General features: G+C 41.3%; 1 protein-coding gene across 1 annotated transcript in view; it reads right to left on the reverse strand.

Moving 5' to 3' along the window:
* Nucleotides 1–15,942, reverse strand: part of STT3B (STT3 oligosaccharyltransferase complex catalytic subunit B) — a 107,547-nt gene extending 91,605 nt beyond the window's left edge. Inside the window, exon 1 of the mRNA XM_086720576.1 lies at nucleotides 15,195–15,942. Within this exon, the coding sequence (XP_086576702.1) occupies nucleotides 15,195–15,508 (314 nt within the window). The 5' untranslated portion in view covers nucleotides 15,509–15,942. The remainder of the gene's footprint in view (nucleotides 1–15,194) is intronic.
* Nucleotides 15,943–22,568: the final 6,626 nt, after the last annotated feature.

Raw genomic sequence — 22,568 nt, forward strand, 5'->3', positions numbered from 1 at the left:
CTTATAAAAATGTTACTTTTTATAATAACTTATAAGTTATAATAAGTTATATAGTTTATAATAAGTTATAAAGTTATAATAACTTTATATTATGCTGCAATTCATATCCAACAATTGTAACAAGTACTAATGACAAACTTTTCAAAGTCTAGAAATATTTTTACTTCAAAAGGAAAACATTTTGCTTTAACTGCTGTTTATATTACTATAAGCCCGGTAAATTATTTTAACAACAAAAATAAAGTATGCTAAAAAAAAAAAAAAAAGATCTCCCTTCTAATGAAGTGACTGACTCATTTTAACAACCATCAAAAAATTATTTTAAAGTATTTTAGTTGTTTCTCAAGCTCATTTTTCTTTAGTGTATTTATTTTGAGAGAGAGAGAGAGAGAGAGAGGTGGGGGGAGAGAAAGAACCCAAAGCAGGCTCTGTGCTGTGAGCTGGGCCCGGGACGGGTTTCAATCCCATGAACCATGAGACCATGACCTAGGTGCCAGAGGCTCAACTGACGGAGCCACCCAGGCTCCCCCTTTACGGTTTTTAGATTTATTTCACCTACCACATGTATCTTCATTATCCTGTTCCTTCTAATGCCAGAAAGCTTGGCCTATTAAAGTTTTCTTTAGATATGGCATACAGTAAAAATGATTTTAGGATTAAAATTAAAATTCTATGAAGTTTATTAAATTTTAAAAAATTAAGAACATATGCAATGTTTTAATTGTCAATATAACAGATTAAAGGCACACTGATGGATAAAGGTGTAAAAAAAAAAGTACACAAAAACACTGGTAAGATCATCACAACATCAGTTTAAGGACTCACAGGAATGTTGCTATTATATAGTATAGTTATATAGTATTATATAGTATAGTATATACTATACTATATACTATATAGTATATACAGGAATATATATACAGGAATAGTATATACTATACTATATACTATATAGTGTATACAGGAATGTTGCTATTATATAGTATAAAGTATAGTTATATAGTATTATAGAGTATAGTATAGTATTTTGTTAGTTCAATCCAGAGTTAAAAAAAAAAAAAGTAAAGACTTTATATTTTGGCCTCTCAAGATCTACAATATTCAATGATCCTCCTAGTAATTAGATGCAGACAAAGCTATTTCTATTATTGCAGAGACACTTTAATGGAGACAAGCAATTTATTCCATCCCTAATGAGTAATTTTATTTAGTATCCTTTAACCACTTGTGGCAAAGTTCACATGCAATCAGTGGGAGCTGTGATGGCTCTTAAAGTGTCGTGGAATTTCCATATTAATTGCCAAACAGGTATCCCCTGCTTTTCGAAAAGCTCACCCTAGGCCACTCTGCCACCTTCTTTAAGACAGGTCTACGTTAATACAACCAAAAGAATAAAAGAGAAAGGGAAAAGGGAAAACAGCGTTCAGTGTTTGTTTTGCAGCACGCCACTATGGAGGCAGCATGAACCTGAGCAGCGGAAGTGACACCATCAAGCTCCGTCCCCAAGGTACAACACTCATCATCAAGCCACCATGGCTTAGAACTGCATCTTGTGAGCATCTGTTCCTTATCTCTATTTATTTTGTGCGCCCCTTTAGCTTAAGCCTCTTGCGCATCAGAAAAGCATAGGGTTATTTTTTGGATCTGGGAACACTAAAAAAAATTCCATATAAATTAATGGTTCTTTGCTGTATGCATTTTCGACTTACACAAGTTTTCATAGGAATGCTCTACTTTTGGATGGGGAGATGCTGTAACCACAAAGTTAAGTCAAGAGCCGAGAAACAAAATGGATCATTAATCCAACGTTTATTTATTTTTTGGGACAGAGAGAGACAGAGCATGAACGGGGGAGGGGCAGAGAGAGAGGGAGACACAGAATCGGAAACAGGCTCCAGGCTCTGAGCCATCAGCCCAGAGCCTGACGCGGGGCTCGAACTCACGGACCGCGAGATTGTGACCTGGCTGAAGTCGGACGCTTAACCGACTGCGCCACCCAGGTGCCCCCCATTAATCCAAACCCACCAAACTCATCATTTGCCTGAATTCAAGGCATATATACCCAATGATCATTTCTATTCTTACTATTCCTCCACATCAAGATACACTTCTCAAATTCACATAAAACGCCACCGTGTGAACTTTACTTCTTATTGCTGCCATGTCTTTTTTCATGTATCATCTCAAATGTTAACAGCATTAGCTGGTCTGTCTTTTCTTATTCAATATTCCTTAACTAGTGAGTTAAAACTCAAGATAGAACTAAGAGTTACCTGTACTTGGAAGAAATACTCACATTAAAATTTCCTTCCCTTAAAGTTCTTCCTAAGGTATCCAGCCAAGTCAGTCATTTCCCAATTGCTGATGGCAATCACTGATGCTCACATACTTTTTCGATAAGGATTATCAACCTTTTTTCTTTTCTTTTTTATCACCAGGAAAGAGTTTTCCTTCTTCTATAACATTAAAATGACACCTTTATTAAGGGTGAGATTATGATGTTCACTACTAAGAGGTTCACTAACAAACCCAAAAGGGGGGGGGGGGGGGGGCGGGGTAGTGAATTTCCACACCAGCAAGCAATTCTACAACACCAGCTGGGTATCCTACAATCCACCTTAATTCTAACACTAAAACAGTGTCAGATCCCACAAGGGCTCAGTTCTATAAGACTGACCCCCCTGGACCCTCAATCCCCAGTTTTACACACCAATCAAAAGTCCAAGTTGTCCCCAGTGCTTCTAACCAACTGGCTACAGATCAGAAGTTCCAGTGACCCCCTCCTTAGGTTCAATTAATTTGGTAGAGTTGCTTGCAGAACTGACAAAACATTTAACTTACTAGATCACTATTTCTTATAAAGGGACAGAACTCAGGAACAACTAGAGATTCACAGGGCAAGATGTGTGGGAAGGAGTGCGGGGCTTCTATGCCCTCTCCAAGTACACCACCCTCCCCAAATCTCCACATAGTCACAAACCTGGAAACGCTCCAAACTCCGTCCTTTGGGGTTTGTATGAAGCCTCCATTTCGTGGGCATGACTGATTAAATTATTGGCAGCTGGTGATTCAACCTCCAGTCCTTCTCCTTTTCCCAGAGGTCAGGAGGTGGGACTGATAGTTCAACCCTCTAATCACAGGGCAGGTTCTAGTGGCAACCAGCCCCCATACTTAGATTACCTAAGGGCTTTCCAAAGTCACTGTATTAACGTAACAAAAGATACTTAGAAAATGACAAGGGTTTTTAGGAGCTCTGTGCCAGAAGCAAGGACGAAGACCAAATATCTCTCTTCTGAATCACAATATCACCACACATGATTCTACTGATATCACAATCAAATCCAAGGTTTATCAAGGTATTATACAAGCGACTTCCTGTACTATCACCACCAAAACATAAAATGTGGTTACCATTAAGGATAAAAGATCCATATTAATATAAACTGAACACCCACTATGTTCCTAATATAGTGTAGGATATTCTAGGATGATTGGAAATGATGTTTGTACCCTAAACAATCTTGTCTCTCTATAGGAACAGTAAGTTATTAACATTAGTCATTAAAGAGGCAAATAAGCATATCACCATAACTGTATTTTACCAATTTAGGCAAAGAACAAATAGCTTAAATCTCCTTGAGTGTTTTTACATTACAGGTGTTAAAATTTTCAAAATGGCCCTAGCCCATTTAGTTAAATGAACAGTCCTGAACAAAATTTAGCCAAAGTAAGTTTGCTCTATACTGGGATCAATAAAACCTGTACCTATACCTCTTACACAAGGCAGATAAACAATATTAGATTGTTATTTCTGAAAGAAGTATGCCTGGCATGTTTCCTAACAGTTAATACATTTCAAAAAATTAGCCCTACTTCCCTGGGGATTTCAAACAAGAGGAGTACTAGGGGTGTTAAAGAAGCTTAAATCATAAGGTTGGACCATTATCCAAATACAGCCTAATTCAAAGTCATTTGTACTTCTCTCTGGCATATATTACAAGGGATTTAAGGGAGAAGAAGTAATAAGTATGTACATACCTTCCTCATAATACTTGATTTAAATTTTAAGTTTGAATTCTGGGAGTTTCAAGAAAGGAAGTCCTAGATTTAAATTCTTCAACTAACAATGCGTTAACTATGATAACAATCCTTTATTTGTTTACAAAAGAAATCAACTATTATCCATTCAAGTAGCATGGGTTATATACGAATGGGGAGTGGAAAAATACCACTGGATTTAATCAAAATCATTCGGACCAATAAAGAGACATGCATTAGAGAGCATTCATGCTTATGGTTTCACTTAAGAACAGCTCTCTAATTAAAAGAAAAGCTTACAAGCTAGAATCCCATTTCCAATATCCTTAATCATTTACTAACACACAATGCCAAATTTCCACACCCCGGTAGATTTCAAGTTCCTACATAAAGAATCTTCCTTTATTATATTCTTTTTTTTTATTGAAGTATAATTGACACACACTGCTGTATTAGTTTCAGGTATGCAACACAGGATTGACAATTGTATACATTACTCAATGCCTGACCTTTACTTCTCTTGGAATAAAACCTTTTATCCCCTGAAGACAGTTTCTGAAAGGATCCTACTACTATGAAACCTCTCCTATTCTTCCTGAAGACCAAGGCAGCTACTAAATCAATAAAGGAAATAAAGATATGGGAAAGAAAAATAGTGGTGGCCACGGAAGACTGGAAGAATAGAGAGAAATGTAAGCTATTCAAGATCCCAGGACATTTATACAAACAAAATCACACACAATCCAGCATCAACAATCCGCTACAAAGATACCACTATATTAAATAGTCCATTCTTAGGGTTCTAAACTCCTTCGGCTCAGATCCCTTTTCAACATTCTCTTCTTTCAAGAATTAACTGCTACTCCGATCCTTACATAAATTTTAATATATATGCTTTAAAGTGAAAAATAGTTGGCAAAAGCCATAGTTTAAAAACTAGTAATTTTGCATTTATCTGATTATCATTTCTCTCTTGAAAGACAGTGATGTCTCCTCCCTCACTCTCTCTACCTTGTAGTCTCAGTGTCTGCTGAAAGATCAAATTTCTCTGGCCAGTTAGTACTTTGTGAAAAATTGTCAAGGTTATCTGGAGACAAGGTTGATTCCAGCTCAAGAGTTCCATCTTGAGATAATTTTTTATCTCAAGGGAAGAGAAGGATGCTTTCCCTTTCCTACAGGTACTTCCTGCTGCAAAAGAGGAAGAAACCTCCTCGGGTCAGTAAGAAGACTGGTTCATCAAATTGTCGCTAAACCTTATTACCACATATTCTCAACAATTCTTTGATCAATGAAGATGGATCTTAAATGCAGTGAACAAAAAAAAAAAAAAAAAAAAAATGAGACACACAGTTACAAGTGCATTTATCTCAAGTTTTAAATTAGACAAAACTAAATTATGTTATTTAGGAATGCACACAGAATTATACAACCTATGATGAAAACCATGGATGTAATTACTATACAAGTGAGGGGAAGGGGAGGCAAACACACACCAAGGCTTCTGAGGTGGTGGCACTGTTCTATTTCTTGATCTGGGTGACGATCATATGGCTGTTTACCTTACAATTAGTCATTACACTGTACATTAGGTTTATACACTTTTCAGAATGTGTTATATTTCACCATTAAAGAAAAAATTTTTAAAGACTAAAACCACTTTCTCACCAATAAAAGCCCTTGCAGAATATTTTTCTCATGCTTATGTAAACATTTAAGACATTTATTTGCAAAGAATATCTCAAAAACTTCAAGAGTGCTGCCTTCCCAGTAATTCCGTATTCCATTATTTTTCCTGTGGATGATACAAGACTGTTTAACAATGTACCTTGATAATGAAACCTACTTAGAGTTTATTCTACATTATAGGAGTTACTGGTGTTTGAAGAATAGGCTTGAACTGCGAAGAGAGTAGATCTTAAAAGTTCCTGTCACAAGAAAAAAAAATTTTTTTTTTTTAATTTTTTTTTTTTCAACGTTTATTTATTTTTGCGACAGAGAGAGACAGAGCATGAACGGGGGAGGGGCAGAGAGAGAGGGAGACACAGAATCGGAAACAGGCTCCAGGCTCTGAGCCATCAGCCCAGAGCCTGACATGGGGCTCGAACTCGCGGACGGCAAGATTGTGACCTGGCTGAAGTTGGACGCTTAACCGACTGCGCCACCCAGGCGCCCCAGAAAAAAAAATTTTTTTATAAGGTGACAAATGTTAAAATTTTATTATCATTTTGAAATGTGAACAAATATCAAATCATTATTCCGTACAGATGAAACTAACATAAACAGGCATGAAAATAAACATATTGGTTGTGAGTTTCCCAGTCATTCTTTTCACCAACTCCACCCCAACCATTTGGCCAGCAACAAACAATAATTTAAGCTGTGCAGACACTAGAACTTTATAAATTAATTATGAATTACTATATTTTAATTTTAAATTAGCACAGAAAACAGTATATGCTGGAATATTATCTATCCATCTATGTATGGAGAGAGAGAGAGAGAGAGACCCAATAATTTAAGCTTAAAAACCAAATTCATTTGGTTGGAGGTTGGAGAGACTGCTAGATATCACCAAAGAAAAGAACACTGTACTGTGAAGAAAAACCTTTACTGGAGAATAGCTGATAAACCTGTAAAGCATGAAAAAAGAAATTAAAAGAAAACCTCAAAAGAAACATTATCAATTTAGCTATCACCTCAGCATGTATACTTTACTAATAGACACATAAATTTTCTTTATGTTTTTATGAGTAGTCTTTCCCTTTATACAGGAATGAAGAAAAAAGTCAAAAAATTTTGAAACTTAAAGCATGAACACTATTAACTTATGGAAATTACAGGTAACTGAAGCACACAATTTTTCAGAATACCAAACTTCACATAAAAGCTGTTTCACAGTTGAACTTGCCAACATTTCTAATATTGTCAACTTAAAGTGAGTGGTAGGGGCGCCTGGGTAACTCAGTCAGTTTAAGCGTCAGTCTGACTCAATTTCAGCTCAGGTTCATGATCTCATGTGTGGCCCTGTGCTCACTCCCACTCCTCTGCTCTCTCTCTCTGTCCCTCTCTCCCTCTGTCTCTCCTCAGTTCCCTCTCCCTCTCAAAAAAAATAAACTTAAAAATAATAATAATTGAGGGGGCTCCTGGATGGCTTTTTCAGTTGAACGTCCAACTCTTGATTTTGGCTCAGGTCATGATCTCCTTTGTGGGTTCAAGCCCCACATCCAGCTCTGCACAGAGCCTTCTTGGGATATATTCTCTCATTCTCTCTCTCTCTCTCTCTCTCTCTCTCTCTCCCCCCCCCCGCCCCCCCCGCCTTTTCTCTCTGCCCCTCCCCCACACACACTCTTGCCCTCTCACTCTCCCTAAAAATAAACTTTAAAAAATAAATAGAGGGGCGCCTGGGTGGCGCAGTCGGTTAAGCGTCCGACTTCAGCCAGGTCACGATCTCGCGGTCCGTGAGTTCGAGCCCCGCGTCAGGCTCTGGGCTGATGGCTCAGAGCCTGGAGCCTGCTTCCGATTCTGTGTCTCCCTCTCTCTCTGCCCCTCCCCCGTTCATGCTCTGTCTCTCTCTGTCCCAAAAATAAAATAAAAATGTTGAAAAAAAAAATAAAAATAAAATAAATAGATAAGTGGTAGAAATTTACTTCCCCTCATCTTCTAAAGTAACAATTTTCAAGTAACTTCTCAAAAAATGCCCTCTACTACAAACACAGGTGCAAAGAAAACAGAAAGGAATCTAGCTAAGCTACAACTATACCACCTTCACCCTTTGGTGTTCAGCTTCTTTGCCCTGAAAACAAGCCAAGCCCACATATACTCTGGAAATCCTGTAGCTAAAGAATTCTGGGATTACTCTGATCTTCCACCCCATAGCTCCCTTAACTTGAATGGGTTAATATCTCCAATCTTACTACAATGACCTTTTTACAGACAAAATAAAACTAAATGAAAACAACATTCACTTGGATTCAATCATCTGTTCTTTTCATTTAGCTATTCCCTTAAAAGCTGCATCTCTGTAAACTCCCTAGTCATTCAGGATTAAAAACCTCAAGTCATCATCAACTCTTCTCTCTTCCCTACATCAAAACAAAGTAATTAGGGGCGCCTGGGGGGCTCAGTCAGTAAGCATTCGACTTTTTTTTTTAATTATTATTATTTTTTAACGTTTATTTACTTTTGAGACAGAGACAGCGCATGAACAGGGGAGTGGCAGAGAGAGAGGGAGACACAGAATCTGAAACAGGCTCCAGGCTCTAAGCGGTCAGCACAGAGCCTGACGCGGGGCTCGAACTCACGGACCGTGAGATCATGACCTGAGCCGAAGTCAGATGCTTAACCGACCGAGCCACCCAGGCGCCCCAAGCATTCGACTTTTGACTTCAGCTCAGGTCAGGATCTCACAGTTCATGGAGTTGAGCCCCAAGTCGGGCTCTGTGCTGACAATGCGGAGACTGCTTGGGATTCTCTCTCCCTCTCTCTCTGTCCCTCCCCTGCTTGTATGTGCACGCTCTCTTTCTCTCTCTCTCAAAATAAATTAAATAAATAAAATAAACTTAAAAACAAGTATAAAAACAAAGTAATTTGCTATCACCCAACTAGTGAGTAGTTAGCTAGCCATGGATTGTGCCCAGGAGTTTCGATAGGCCAATATGTTAAGACTTAAATCAGGGCAGCTGATTAAAAGACATAAATTAAACGGAGGACACTTTCATTTAAGACTGCCTTGAAGGCAGAGGATGCAGTAAAAAGGACATAATTTTTGGAGACAAGTAGACCTGTATTATTCAATTCTTAGGGGAATGCTGAACTGAAATATCTTTTATCTACAGAAATAAAAGCTGTTACCTTATCTCCTCAGTTCTAAGATATAAAATCAAGTTGTAAGACACTATAAAAACTAAGCACCTACCACTTAGAACATATATTAAAGTTATCCTGCAACACTAAGTTCCACCAGAAGAAAAAAAATTGGTTACAGATGATATGGTCAATTTGTTTAGTGTAGCAGTCACAATTCTTTAGAAATGCGTATTTGTGAAAGTAGCATAAACCTGACCAACATAAAGGCATTCAGCAACTTATTATGTACAGGATATATTCCAAGGTATGTTTAGATGCCTTACATTTGAAACCCTGAAGGTATTTTTACAAATATAATTCCAAGTAGTGGTTAGGTTTCCTGGCAGGTCTACAAATGCCAGTTTACCTACATTTACCTAAAATATGAGAGGCTCTGGCAGTCGCTCCTACCTCTTCCAACCCTTACCTACACCTAACACATTAAAAAAAAAAAAAAAAAAATCCTATGGTATTGACCCCTTCTATCAATTTCTAAATCCCTGGAAATTATTTGTGTCAGAAGTAGGTCAAGCAAAGAAACAGAAACCTTCCCAGAAAAGAGTGATTTAAAAACAAAAATATCCACCAGAATGAGGTAAAGCAAATAAAGGAGTGAAGACGGGGTAGGATGTTAACCATTTACATTTTTTTCCCCTTTCAACAGCATTAATTTGGCCCATACATTATACTTGTAGATCCTATGTTATTTGAAAATACGTTTCCATTTTTTCCTACTTATTGTAGGGACTGACAGAAGTCACTTTTGCAATTATACATAAATTAAGCATTATATCCAGACAAAACATGGCAAAAAAAAAAAAAAGGCATAAATAGATTCAGAGTAAGCAACAGGCTGACCAATAAGAGGCTTCTAATAACACAAAAAGAATTTAGGTGTTCTACATAAATTAAGTCTAATAAAACAAACATCAATACCCTTCTAACAACTTTAGTTTCTTCTGCGATATAAGATTTGGCAAAGTCAAATCATTTAACAGACACGCGTTGACTTACGATGTACTCTCATTAAGTTAATAACCAAACCTGAAAAGATTAAATCTGATTCTAACCTGCAGTCCAACTGAGCACAATACAGAAACAGTATTTATACTCATTATGTTCAAGTATTATAGAAAACAAATGTCCAGAAATAAGATTCTCTTCATCATGCAGATGGGGAACAAAAATAACACTCTTCATATTATAATGAAGGATGTACTATCAGCGTCTACAAGCAGGATTTAAAAGCAGCATCAGAAAAATATGTCAGCACAGCGCCTGACATGGGCTTGATCTCAGGAATTGTGAGATCATGACCTGAACTGAAATCAAGAGTCAAGATGCCTAACCATCTGAGCCACCCACGTGCCCCACCAGTGTTGTCTGGTTGAGCCGGTTGAGCATCCGAGTTAGAATCCCACATCAGGCTCACTGCTATCAGCTCAGAACCTGCTTTAGATCCTGTCCCCCTCTCTCTGCCCCTCCTCAGCTCACACGCTCTCTCTCAAAAATAAATAAACTTAAAAAAAAAAAAGATATGATAAAGCAAATAAAGTAAAACACTAACTGTAGAATCTAGGTATTGAGTATGAGTGTTCACTATAAAATTCTTTTAGCTTTTCTGTATGCTTAGAAATTTTTGTAAAGTAACAATTTAGCAATATACAAATCTGTTGAATAGTAGGATGCTTTATAATCTGGGTTAACAGCAATATTGTCTCTAACAGCATTAAGTTTTCAAAGTAAACAAGTAAAAAATATGATTCATCACTCCAGAATATTAATCATTTTTTCATTATTTCTGAGAGCATGTATGTACTGATAAATACGAACATATTACAATGAAAAGAACTTTTAACATTTTCTCATATCCCAAAATACTCATAACTTACAGGGAGCATAAAAATCAGTAGATTAAGAGCAGACTAGTAAATTTCCTCATGTTGTTAACAGCTGGGTCAGAACCTATAATTAGTTTCTAATATTTAGTCTACAACCAATGTCTTTTAAGTTTATTTATTTTGAGAGAAGAGTGTGTGTGTGCGCACATAGCATACGTGAGGGAGGGGCAGCGAGAGAGGGAGAATCCCAAGCAGGCTCCGCACTGTCAGCACAGAGCCTGACACCGGCTTGACCTCAGGAACTGTGAGATCATGACCTGAACTGAAATCAAGCGTCAAGAGGCCTAACGACCTGAGCCACCCAGGCGCCCCAACAGTGTTGCCTGTATGCAAACTACTCATGGCGGTAAGAGTGGTCTTACTCAAGTTAGCCCTCGAGATATGAAAACCCGTAACAGAAAGTTCTAAAGACTTTGCTGCCAGATCGTAACCACTTCAGGACCTATTACATGCCTCAAGAAACCCATGATTACTACTAACTGTAAGAACTACCACAATTTACCCCAAACGGGAACAGGTCCAATCCCACTCTCCCATGCAGCAGTTCATGACACTCCCTGAACTCCTCCCTCCGTGTTCCTGTAACTTAGAACGATCTTCAGCTCAAGACCAGAAAAACTGTAATGGTTTTACAATGGACTCCAGTGTCCGTCTACCTGTTCTGAAGTGCAGCTGGACTGCGGTTGCTAATGATTCCACAAAGTAACTTTTTAAGATTTGGGGATGTTTGTGTTCTAAAACTGGTTTTGTCACCCATTTTGTCTTCTTCAGAACTGAGGTCAATACCCTCTTTCTTCATCTGCAAAGTGAAGAAAAACATGGAGACCTCAAAGTATAGGAACTAGTCCCCAACTTACAAACAGCTTATGTTCTAAAGGTTTATCAATCCTTTGAAAACATGTTGGCGCTAATTAATCTACTTATACCATAGTGTCTCTGAAAAACTGAATTCCGGGTTTCAATTCTAAACTGCAGCCTTCTGCCCTGCAAGACGTCTGCCGCCCTTTTACAGCTAACTGGAGCCAAAGCTCAGAAAGGCTCAGAGAATTCTCTCTCTAGAGCTCCAAGGAGAACCTACTGCAACTTGGGCAGGCAGGGAAAAGGGCAAGTCTCCTTACACAGGGAGGTTTTACATCAACTCTGTGGGAAAAGCTACCACAATTTAACAAGATAACGGTTATGGAAAAGGTACTTGGTTAATATCACGTCAAAGTATTAGTAGCTGTCACAAAAGTAAGTAGAAACTACGTTTTGCTCCAGATAAAAAAGAAGATAAAATTAGCCGCTGTTAAACTAGTTGCTCAACCAAATGTTTGGCAAGTACAGACAACATATTCTCAAACTGCTTCCTCATGTCTGATCAACTCAACTGATAAGGGGAGGAAATTACTAAAGCGAAGTGGTGAAGAGATCGTACCAAAAATGTTGCTAAGTTCTAGAAAAGTGCAGTGTACTTTAAAATTCAGTAAATATATAATATTCAACATTATATACCACCCCTCATAACTATAAGATTTATAAAATTAACTGAGTGACAAATTTAAAAAACAAGTATAACTTTGTGACAATGAGTCACCTCTGGCAGCTAACTGGAGTCTTACGCAATTTAAGAACTACTGTAAATTAGAAATAACTCACGATCAAACAGAAAAAGTAAACTTTTCACTGAAAACACTTCAGAAATGAAGCCAGTAACAGAGACATGAAAAAAAAGGAATAGAGAAGACCAGAAAAAATTGGTTTGTTGATAGAGAACCTGAAAGAAACATTTAAATATAAAGGTTCATGTCATTGCTGTATGTTAAAATAGTAACCTGAGAGACTCCCAGGCTAGTATAACACCAGAGTGTTAGATTAAAGATCAAAGTGTTGGCACTATTAGCCGCTTCGAAGGAAAACTGCTTTAAAAATCCAATGTAATAATGACAATCTACACCCAACCCCTTTTCAAAAATTTTCAGTAAGAATGGATTATAAGAATGAAACACCTAACTACTTGAGATCTTCAAAAGAAAAGAAAAACAAAAGCAAACAAAATTTTTTTGGCCTGAAACCTAATTTTCCCATTAAGTCAACCCAAATTATACTCTGACATTAAATTTATATTGGCAAATCTCTGTTCACAAGAAGGAAGGGATAGGGGCAATTCCTTTATTGTAAAAACTGTTTACCATTAATGACAATTATCTAACATTATGAACAGAAGCATAGGAATACAATAAAATGTAAGTATTAAGACTATCAGTAAACAGAACACCTCAATTAAGTAGATCTTTAGGAATGAAGAGGTGTATATACCTTTAGTGAACATGAATTAAAGTTCAAATTTCATACATTTAGTGTTTCAGAAATGTCTCTATGCACAGAAAAATAGAAATAAAACAAATTTTCATGTGGATAAAAAAGGGTTATGTTTCCCCAAGCATATTCTTGAAACAAGAGAAAAGACCAACTTTTAATTTTTTGCCATACTTTAAAAAAAGAAAAAAAAGAGTATTATCTGTGAAGCAACCTGATATAAGACTTTTCATGATTACATACTCAATTTCAGTAGTACTCTTTGGCTGACTTGATGAAGATTTCTAATCTTCCTTCAAAATAAAGAAAAACAACAAAATCATCTCATCACTCAGTCGTGAATATTTCTGCCATCCTTAATTTCAGCCTCAAAGTTACTACTAAACAGTACTCAGCCTTTGTAAAAAGGATACTCTGTGGAAATACTATTCACAATTTCTGTTGCCCGTAATGTTTTGTCGCCATGCACTTTCTGCTGTGTAATCTAAAAAGACATAACTTTCTCTTTTCACACTGTTCAGTAAAATATTAGCAGTTTTCGCCTTCCGGTTCCAATTTCATTTTTATCTCATTTGCTTAAGTGTTTCAAAGCTAAGCCTAAGAATACTGTACCTAGTTTCTAAGGTTTCACAACATTTTCTTCTGATTTGAAATAAAAGTTATTTTTTAGAAAGTGTCAGAAAAAAATCAAAACCTCCAAAATGGGATGAAAACGTTTCACGAAGACTGTCACAGTAATTAACTGTTTACCTAAACTGAGTTCTCCATGAGGGGCTCCCGTCCTGTTCAATAGATGATGCACTACCAATTATCCTATCCACAACAGAGCTTCAATCCGGTATTTTAATATGCGGGTAATTCACTTCCCAAAATACTTATGACCCATATATTTAGCAACTCTCAACAAGATTCTCTCACTGTATTTCAAATGACAAAACAAAGATCCTAAAAGTTTAGTTAGGTCTAATTATAAAGAGGTAAGATTAACTCGAGGTTGACAAGTCGCTCAACATGTTTTAAATTAGTTTAAAAGGCATAGGCTCGGGTAAAAAAAACAAAAACAAAAACCAACTCAGGCTGGGAAAGCTGGGAAAAAAAAATTAAAGCAATCTTCCTACCTACTTAATTCACAGACAAGTGTAGTGCCTAAATTAGCTAGTGCTCTTAACAGGGTAACTTCCTAAAACATTCAGGTCAGTCCGGATACCACGGGCAACTTTTGATTGTAACCCAAGGCTCCCCATCACCGTGGGAGTCTCTGGTCTTATTCGCAAACCCTCCGGAAGGGACCAAGAAAGGAACCAATGCCATGCTTTCGGATAGCGTGCATAACATACCGGGGGTGACGATTGGGCTCGGAGAGTAATCAGGTTCTTGCAACCCAAGATAACTGTGGCACAGCCAGGTGCGGAGTGCACTCAGGGGCCCTGAAAACGGCCACTCCTAAAAATATCTAATGTTAAATAAATAAGAGTCCCTAGCTTCCAAGATCACTTTCCGGGGTATTATTTCCTTTCCTCCAACACCCCACTCACTCTCTTTTCCCCTCCTTGTAAAAGGAGAGCAAAAAGGAGGAACAGTAAAAGCGTCAAACGGCGAGGCTGAGTAGACAGGGCTCCTGCCCATCTGCACTCCCCCCCCCCCCCCCCCAACGGCAACGAGGCAACCCCGGGGCGATCCCATCCCAACTAGCAAAACCGCGCCGGCGAAAATGAGAGAAGGCGACACGCCACGGGCAGGGAGGCGGGGAGTCCGCCACGAGTCGGCCGGAGGGAGACCTGCCGGCTCGCGGCGTGGCCGCTCCGGGCTGAACACCCCGAGACGGCTGCGAGGGGGCTTCGTTCGCCCTCCCACGAGGCGTCACACTTATCCGGCCCGGGGCCAAGGTCCCACTCGGGGACCCCGACGCCCCGCCTCGGGCTGCGCGGGGGAAACTTCGCCCACGGGCAGGGGGCGCGCCCGCGGCTCCGGGACCCGCGCTCGCCTCGGCCCGGGCGCGAGCGGGGCTCGGCGGCGGCGCGGGGCCAAGTCCGGGACGAGCCGCGGCGGGCAGAGGCGCCGGTCCCGGGTCCCCGCGGGCCGCGGGCGGGGGAGGGGCGGCGGGGCACTCACCACGGGTCGAACTCGTGAATGATGCTTTCGAAGCGAATGACCGCGAAGAGGCGCGAGCTGAAGCCGGCAAGCCAGGCCAGGAAGAGGATGGTGAAGGAGAGCAGCGACTGCCAGCCGGCCGGCTGCGACAGCCCCCCGGACAGCCCCGCGGGGGCCGGCTTCGGCGGCGCCACGCCGCCCGCCGCCTTGTGCGCGCACTGGGCCCCGGGCCCGTGGTGGCCGTGCCGGCTGTTCCCCAGGGCCATGAGGCCGCTCCACGGGGACGAGTTGAGGGACGACTTGTGCTTGCTCTCCGGGGCCGAGGGCTCCGCCATGTTGTGCCCCGGCGGCGGGTCTCGCTCCTCGCCGCCGCCGCCGCCGCCTGGTGCGAGGGGTGCTGGGCGGGGACCTGGAGGAGGAGGAGGACGAGGAGGAGGAGGAGGAAGAAAAAGGAGGAGGAGGGAAGAGCGCCGCGCGCTCCCGCCCTCAGCGCCGCGAGGCCGGGGGACAGGGGGTGGAGGCGGCGGCAGGGAGTCTCCGCCTCAGCAGCGGCTGCGGCCGCCGCGCTCTCAACTCGGATGGCCCTTGCGCCCCACTAGCCATCCGTATCCCCCTTGCAGCTGCGGCAGCGGCGAAAGCCGACGGGACGAGGGCGCCAGAGAAGAAGCAGCAGACGGAGGCGGCACCACAGCTCGGAGCAGCAATGACATTCCCCCTCACACCCGCCGCCCGCCCCGCGATGAAGAGCAGGAGGAGGAGCCCCCTGGAGTCCGGGCGGAGCTCAGGCTACCTCTGACTCCGCCCCCGGCCCAACAGGAACTAGCCCTTCCACCTGTCACAATGCGACAGGTCCGTTAGGGGGTGGGCCCAGAACTGCGGTGCCCACCAATAGGAGCGCGAGCTGGGGCGGGGCTTAGCCCAACCGCTCTCCCCCACCCCCCCTCCCTCCCCCTCCCGCCTCGCGCCCGTTCGCCCGGAGCGGCCGTGCAGCAGCGCTACGGCTTCATTGTCAGTTGAAAGACGCGGTTTCGCGCGTCGGTGTTGTCGGCAAGGAAGGGTGCTAGGCGGCTCCGCTCGTTGCATGGAGCTGAGCAGGGCCAGGGGTCGGGAGGTGATCGAGAACAGCGGTGCGGCCTCCGTCAGAAGCGGCTTAAGGGAGGCGGACAGCGCCGCGCTGACCGACCGGGCACTTACGGGCTCGCGGCGGTCGTGACTTTTAACCCGCTTTGCGCCGAGCGCCCACCACGTGACGGAGCGCGCAGGCGCGTTCCACAAGTCCTGCGCGCGTGAATCTGGCTGGCGGGGCTCGGCCGCCCGGGGCGCCCCGCGCAGCTTGCGCGGCCTGTGAGCTTGGGCGGCTACGGCTGCACAGCCTCGATGCGCCCCCTCAGGCTGTGCCGGGTGTTCTGCTCCCAAGGTTGGGAGCGAGGACAACTTTGCCGGCGCTGAAAACTCTTCGGCGCCAGAAAGAGACCTAGGGGGCAGGCGAAGTGCGACTTGCTCTCGCTTCTCTCACTTGTATTTTCCTAATTGCAAAAATCGTGTTTGTTCACTGGAAATAAGAGCAAATGCAGGACTGTGTTGTTAACGGGCTGCATACGTACCACCAAACGAGTGAAACTTTTCTGTCCGCTGCTACTGAATTCTCTTTAGTAAGTAACGGACTGGAGATCCCTGTCCACGAAGTTTTGCACGTCTAGGTTGTATTTTTAGACCTTCCCCTTCTCCATGCTCCTCCCCGCCGAAAGGAAGTGCCACCAGGGAGACCTAGTTTAAGGCAAAATGCGTTTAAACATCGGTGGAGTAGTGGCGGGACTAGAATTACTCTGATACACGCCCCGTGAAGGGCATGGAGCTCTGCTTCCGTAAATACTTGATTCGCTCTTCGTGTAAATTAATTATCCATTTTATTTAGGTAAATAACGTGAACTCAAAAGCGTGTGTTCTCGTAATATCATAAAGGAACTCCATTATTAAGCCATTTAAAAGTTTAACACATTTAACAAATTTAAACATATTTAGAAATTGTGTTTAAACAGTGGATCTTTTCGAAATAGGAGACAAATGAAAGAGTGTGCTTAGTTTGAGGTTGATCTTTGCAACTAATGGATCCAGCTACTCATTTAACGTGCTGATTCGCTTTTCTCTGGTTTCCTTACAAAAATAAATAGTCTCATTAAGGAAAGGATGAAAAGGTTTCCAGAAATAGACTTTCCCACCAACAATTTAATAGCTGACAGTTATTAAACTTCTAAATTTTAATGAGAATTATGATAGAATATTAACTTAGCCCTGTTGTAGGAGAAGGGATGGCATGCTCTTTCTCAGAGCCCAAACTGTGTATGTTAAAATGCCAGCATTTTGAGTATTGGTGCCCTTTTCCAGAAACAAAGTTCAATCAGCCTGAAATAAAATTTTATTTTTTAGATAGTTCTATTTTGCTGTCTTTTGTATAAATGCTCTCTATTAAATTCTATATTGTCTTGCTTCCTTTTGGATCATTTAATTACCAAAGTCCTGGTCTGGAAAGTGACAGGACTCCGTTCTAAGTGCCACATGGTTACTTACTGGCCATGTAGCATTGGCCAAGTCACCTGCGGTGGGTTACCCCTTCTACTCATAAAGTCAATTGTTAATATCACATGAGATAGCTTATCTGAAAATACTTTGAAATACCATTAAGGATCATAAGCAAATGCAGCTTAGTGGTGAGGGTAAAAGCAATGGGGGGAAAAAAAAACCCTATCATTCTTGGTCTTTGTTCACTCAGTCACTCATGAATGCATTTAAGAATTTGTGGAGCTCCACCTTTATGCCAAGCACAATGCAGGCACTGGGATGCAGTATGGAACATGAGAAACATGGTTCCTACCCTCACAGAACTCACCCGACGACCCCAGGGAGATGGGCATTGAGTAAACCATCACATCGTTAAGTACCAAAATGCAACACAACAAACGCTATCAAAGACATATGGGGGATTCGATCGACACAAGAGGAGAATGTTACCCAGGGAAGCAGCACAAGGGATGAGGATGAATTCACCTGGGGAAGAAGATAAAGAATTATCCAGACAAAGAAGCATATGCAAAGGCCTTGCTTTGGGGCCAGGGAGACAGGTATAAGAAACCCAGAAAAGGGACAGACTTTGGCTGCAACACTGCAACCATGTGACATAGGAGTTGAATAAATAGCCAGAGAGTGTAGGTCATGTTTAGCAGTTTGGTTTTTTTTTTTTTTTACGTTTATTTATTTATTTGTTGTGAGAGAGACAGAGACCTCACGAGTTGGGGAGGGGCAGAGAAAGAGGGAGGGAGAGAATTCCAAACAGGCTCCATACAGTCAGCACAGAGCCTGACACAGGGCTCAAACTCATGAAATTGTGAGATCATGCCCTGAGCCAAAACCAAGAGTTGGACGCTTAACTGACATCCACCCAGGCACCCCAAGAAATGTTTTTGTTTTGTTTTAACCTGAGACTAATGGGAAGCCATAAAGGGTTTTAAGCAGAATTTGCTGTGTATGAAAGTGAGAGAGGTCATTAGCTGTGTGTTTTGAAAAGATACCAAGAGTGCAATGTGGAAAACACATTGCAGAGGGGCCAGTACGAGATCTCAGTCTACCTGTGCCAACATCTGACATTACAAAGGCTACTTTTGTGAGGAATGCATTACAGAGGAACCACTAAAGAATCCATAAAAATAAATTGCAACATGATGAATTCTCAATTTCCAGGCCATCAGCATAGAAAAGTGCTTTTCAGTTTGTGCATGCGACTTGAATGTATTGTTTTGCCTCTCCTAGCTTGAGCTTCTTGATCCTGCTAGGTGTTCTGGATGCTGAAACTGGGACAGTAGGGCCCAGAGAGGAAAGGGCAAATAGGGGAGGTATCAAAAGGGTGGAATCCGGAAAGGAACATAAAGTGAGGCCAGCAGTGACACAGAGTGCAGAGAAGTGATAATTCGACACCACCGAAAAGTGTGCCTTGTACTGACAAACGAGTTTGCCAGTTACTTTAGCCAGGTCAATTTTAGTGAAGTCCTACCGAGCAGAAACCAGATGGCAGCAGGTGAGGAGGGACTGGAAGCAAAGGATGTGGAGGCAGGGAGTGCGAACCACCCTTTTGAGAAGTCTGGCTTTGAAAGCACACAGAGAACCAAGTCAGACAAAGAAAACACAAAATGATCCTCAGTTCCTGGCTTTTCCCAAGATGGTCAAGAAAAGATTTCAGTGCAGATAATGTGTCTCAGGAATGGCACAGTTCTGAGAGAAGGTTCCATTCTTAGAGGAACACAAACAATATAAGACATACTCTTGCACTGGGCACTGGGCAGAGTAGGGAGATGCCAGAGTCTGGCATATAATTGGCATTCATAAATATTTGGTGATTGAAGGACTTCCCTACTGTGAAGTCCAGAGAAAGGTAGTTGCTGGTGTTGATTCCATTGCTCAAAAATCTCTTCGGGGTTTTCTGTCTTTCCACTCTGGGCTGGATTGTCAGTTGTCAACTCATCTTCACCCCCTTTTATGGTCTCCTCTGCATTGCTTAGAAGTTGGGAACTACATTTCCCAGACCCTCTTCCCTGTATGGTTCCGTGTTAGAGTTTGAGAGGAATTCAGTCAAGATTTGGAAGATAGAGAAGAAGGAAAGGTGGCTTCAGACAGAAGGAGAAGAATGAGCAAATCCAAGATTCACAACATCTTTATGGCTGCTGTGACAACCACTTATGTCATTGTCATAGACTAAAACAGTAAGATAGAGTAAGGGAGCTTTTTCTTGGAAATGATTGAGAACTAGAGACCCTGAGGTTTAGGTAGCAACTTCACTGGTCTTAGTACCTCCTGGTCTTCCAACATTCATACAAGTAATCATTCCCGTATTAAACTCTTTATTCCTGAAATACCTAGAGTAGCTCTGTTTCACCAATCGAACCTAACTGCATTCAGTTCTCTTCGTGAGTTGGTTTTCATTCTCTTGACTGTCGCTTGAAATTTTTCATTCCTTTTTACGACTTGATGATACTCCAAAGGATGGATGTACCGTACTCATTTCAATAACTGATTGGTGGATGTTTGGGCTGTTTCTAATCTTGTGCAACTACAAACATGGATACAAGGGAAAGACTTATGAAGAAGTAACTGTTCCCAAGTGTAAAGGTGTTGGTTGGAGAAATTTCTGTAAGTGAAATTTGGTGTCAGCATATCTGGAATTTCAATAAATAAATTGTCCTCCATATAGGCTTGTATCAATCGCATTCCCACAATGTATGGGAGAGGCCCATTTCCCAGAGACTCACCAGCAGAGTGTGTTAAAGAAACTGTTGGCGTTTTGCCAACAAGCAAGGCGTGAATTGTTAGTTTTAATCTGCATTTCCCTTGCAAGTAAGGCCGAGGGTAGTTGATTTTATATTTAAGGCAATCTTTTCACATCCTCAATGAGGCAGAATTGGCACCACTGATCGTATATCTTTAAGTGTAATTATTGGAGTAGTATGCTCCAAGTTATGGAAACCATTAACATGTATAGTTTTATTTGCCTGTTGCTCATAAAATGAGGTCATCTATATTGAATTCATGCAAATCTGTTCTTAAAAAAAAAAAAACAACAACCAAGATCTTCTGCTGTTTAATTTAGCATATCCCCTGGATTATCTATTCTAGATCATGCACTTCATAAACGTACTTTTGAAGTAATGAAGGGATTTTTTATGCTGTATTAAGAAATTCAGGTAGAAATTTTCTAAAGATAAAGCCACTGTTAGTAAATGCCTCCCCTGATAGAAAGGTGGTTTTTCACCTATTCCTCTACATTTGGGGATATTTTTAATGTCAATCCAAGTAGTCACAATAACCACATTATTGGGGCGCCTGGGTGGCTCAGTCGGTTGAGCGTCCGACTTCGGCTCAGGTCATGATCTCTCGGTCTGTGAGTTCGAGCCCCGCATCGGGCTCTGTGCTGACAGCTCAGAGCCTGGAGCCTGCTTCTGCTTCTGTGTCTCCCTCTCTCTCTGCCCCTAACCCACTCACTTTCTGTCTCTGTCTCTGTCAAAAATAAATAAACATTAAAAAAAATTTTTTTAAATACAAAAAAATAACCGCATTATTATTTATGAGAATTTATTAGATTACACTCTTATGAAATGAGTCATAGTAAAGTTCAAAGAAGAAGTTTATAAAATATGAAGATACTATTATTTCACCCTCCAGGTGTCAGAAAAACGGGAAACTTGAACTAGGGGCTCTCTCTTGCTTAACAAGAGAATTTAACATATAATAAGCTTCAGAATTTGTGTATACATTTTTAAAAAATCTTCTCACTTCTTTCTCTTGGGGGTTGTTGATTTCTCAAATGTTTATTTTAAACTTAGGTACAATAAATATTATGCTGAAGAAGTGTATTCCACTTAATAATTACACAAAACAAACTCATTTACGAAGGAATTAGAAGACATTTTGTCGGTTATTAAATTAGTGACACAATGGAGAATGGAGGGCGCATTAGCTAGAAGTTACAAAATTGAAAACTACATTATAATTTTGATAATAAAAACACAATTAAAAGGAGCTAAAGGGACATACTAATTAAAAATATTCTAAACATCTAAAGCGTTTATAAATGCATTTATGATTGGGATGTTAATTTTATTTCTGATAGTGTGGGTTTCTTAGGCTCTTTCATTTTTCAATGAACCGGGATATACCGGGGTTACCGGCTAATGGAATTTATCGAAAGGATGCACAGAGGAGTAAGAGACACAGGAAGATGTCTCTGCAGCTGCACAGCCAGGCCTCACAGAAAACAAGAAGTTATTTTGGGACACAGCAATTCTGGTGGCTCAACAAACTCTGCTAGGCCAAAAGGATGACCTGTCTTCTTCCTTGCACTCAGCAGCTCCCTACACCGTGCCCTGTCCTATATGCTGACTCCACTGTTCTGTGTTGGTTCCCGTTGTGACTACCTTTCTTGTCTTTGCCTCTAACTCACTCGCTATCCTTTCTTCTCAAAAAGTCTTTACTCACGCTTCCTTAGGACTCCTATAGCTTTGGGGCTTCTACTTAAAACCCTCTGTCAAACAACTCTGCTTCTCATGAAGTCTGGGTACATCTGTCTTAGATCGATTTTCCCAGAAGCAGACCCTGAGATGAAGTACTGTATACTTTATTAAGGTAGTGCCCTCAGGAGAAATTGGTAAGGGAGTGAGAAGGTCAAAGAAAGGGAAGAAACCCATTAAGGATGCAGTCTCAGCAAAGTCCAAGGAGGGTCCCCCAGCATAATCCCAGTGGGGGAGCTTGGGAATTATAAGTTATGCCTCTGACCTCAAAACAAGAGACAAAGACCTGAGGCATTGCCACTCCCACACCTGTTGGTCAATGGTCAATAAGGGCAAGGAAATG

This window comes from Puma concolor, chromosome C2 (genome assembly GCF_028749965.1).
Source record: "Puma concolor isolate L17-30 chromosome C2, mPumCon1.1.hap2, whole genome shotgun sequence".
NCBI lineage: Eukaryota > Metazoa > Chordata > Mammalia > Carnivora > Felidae > Puma > Puma concolor.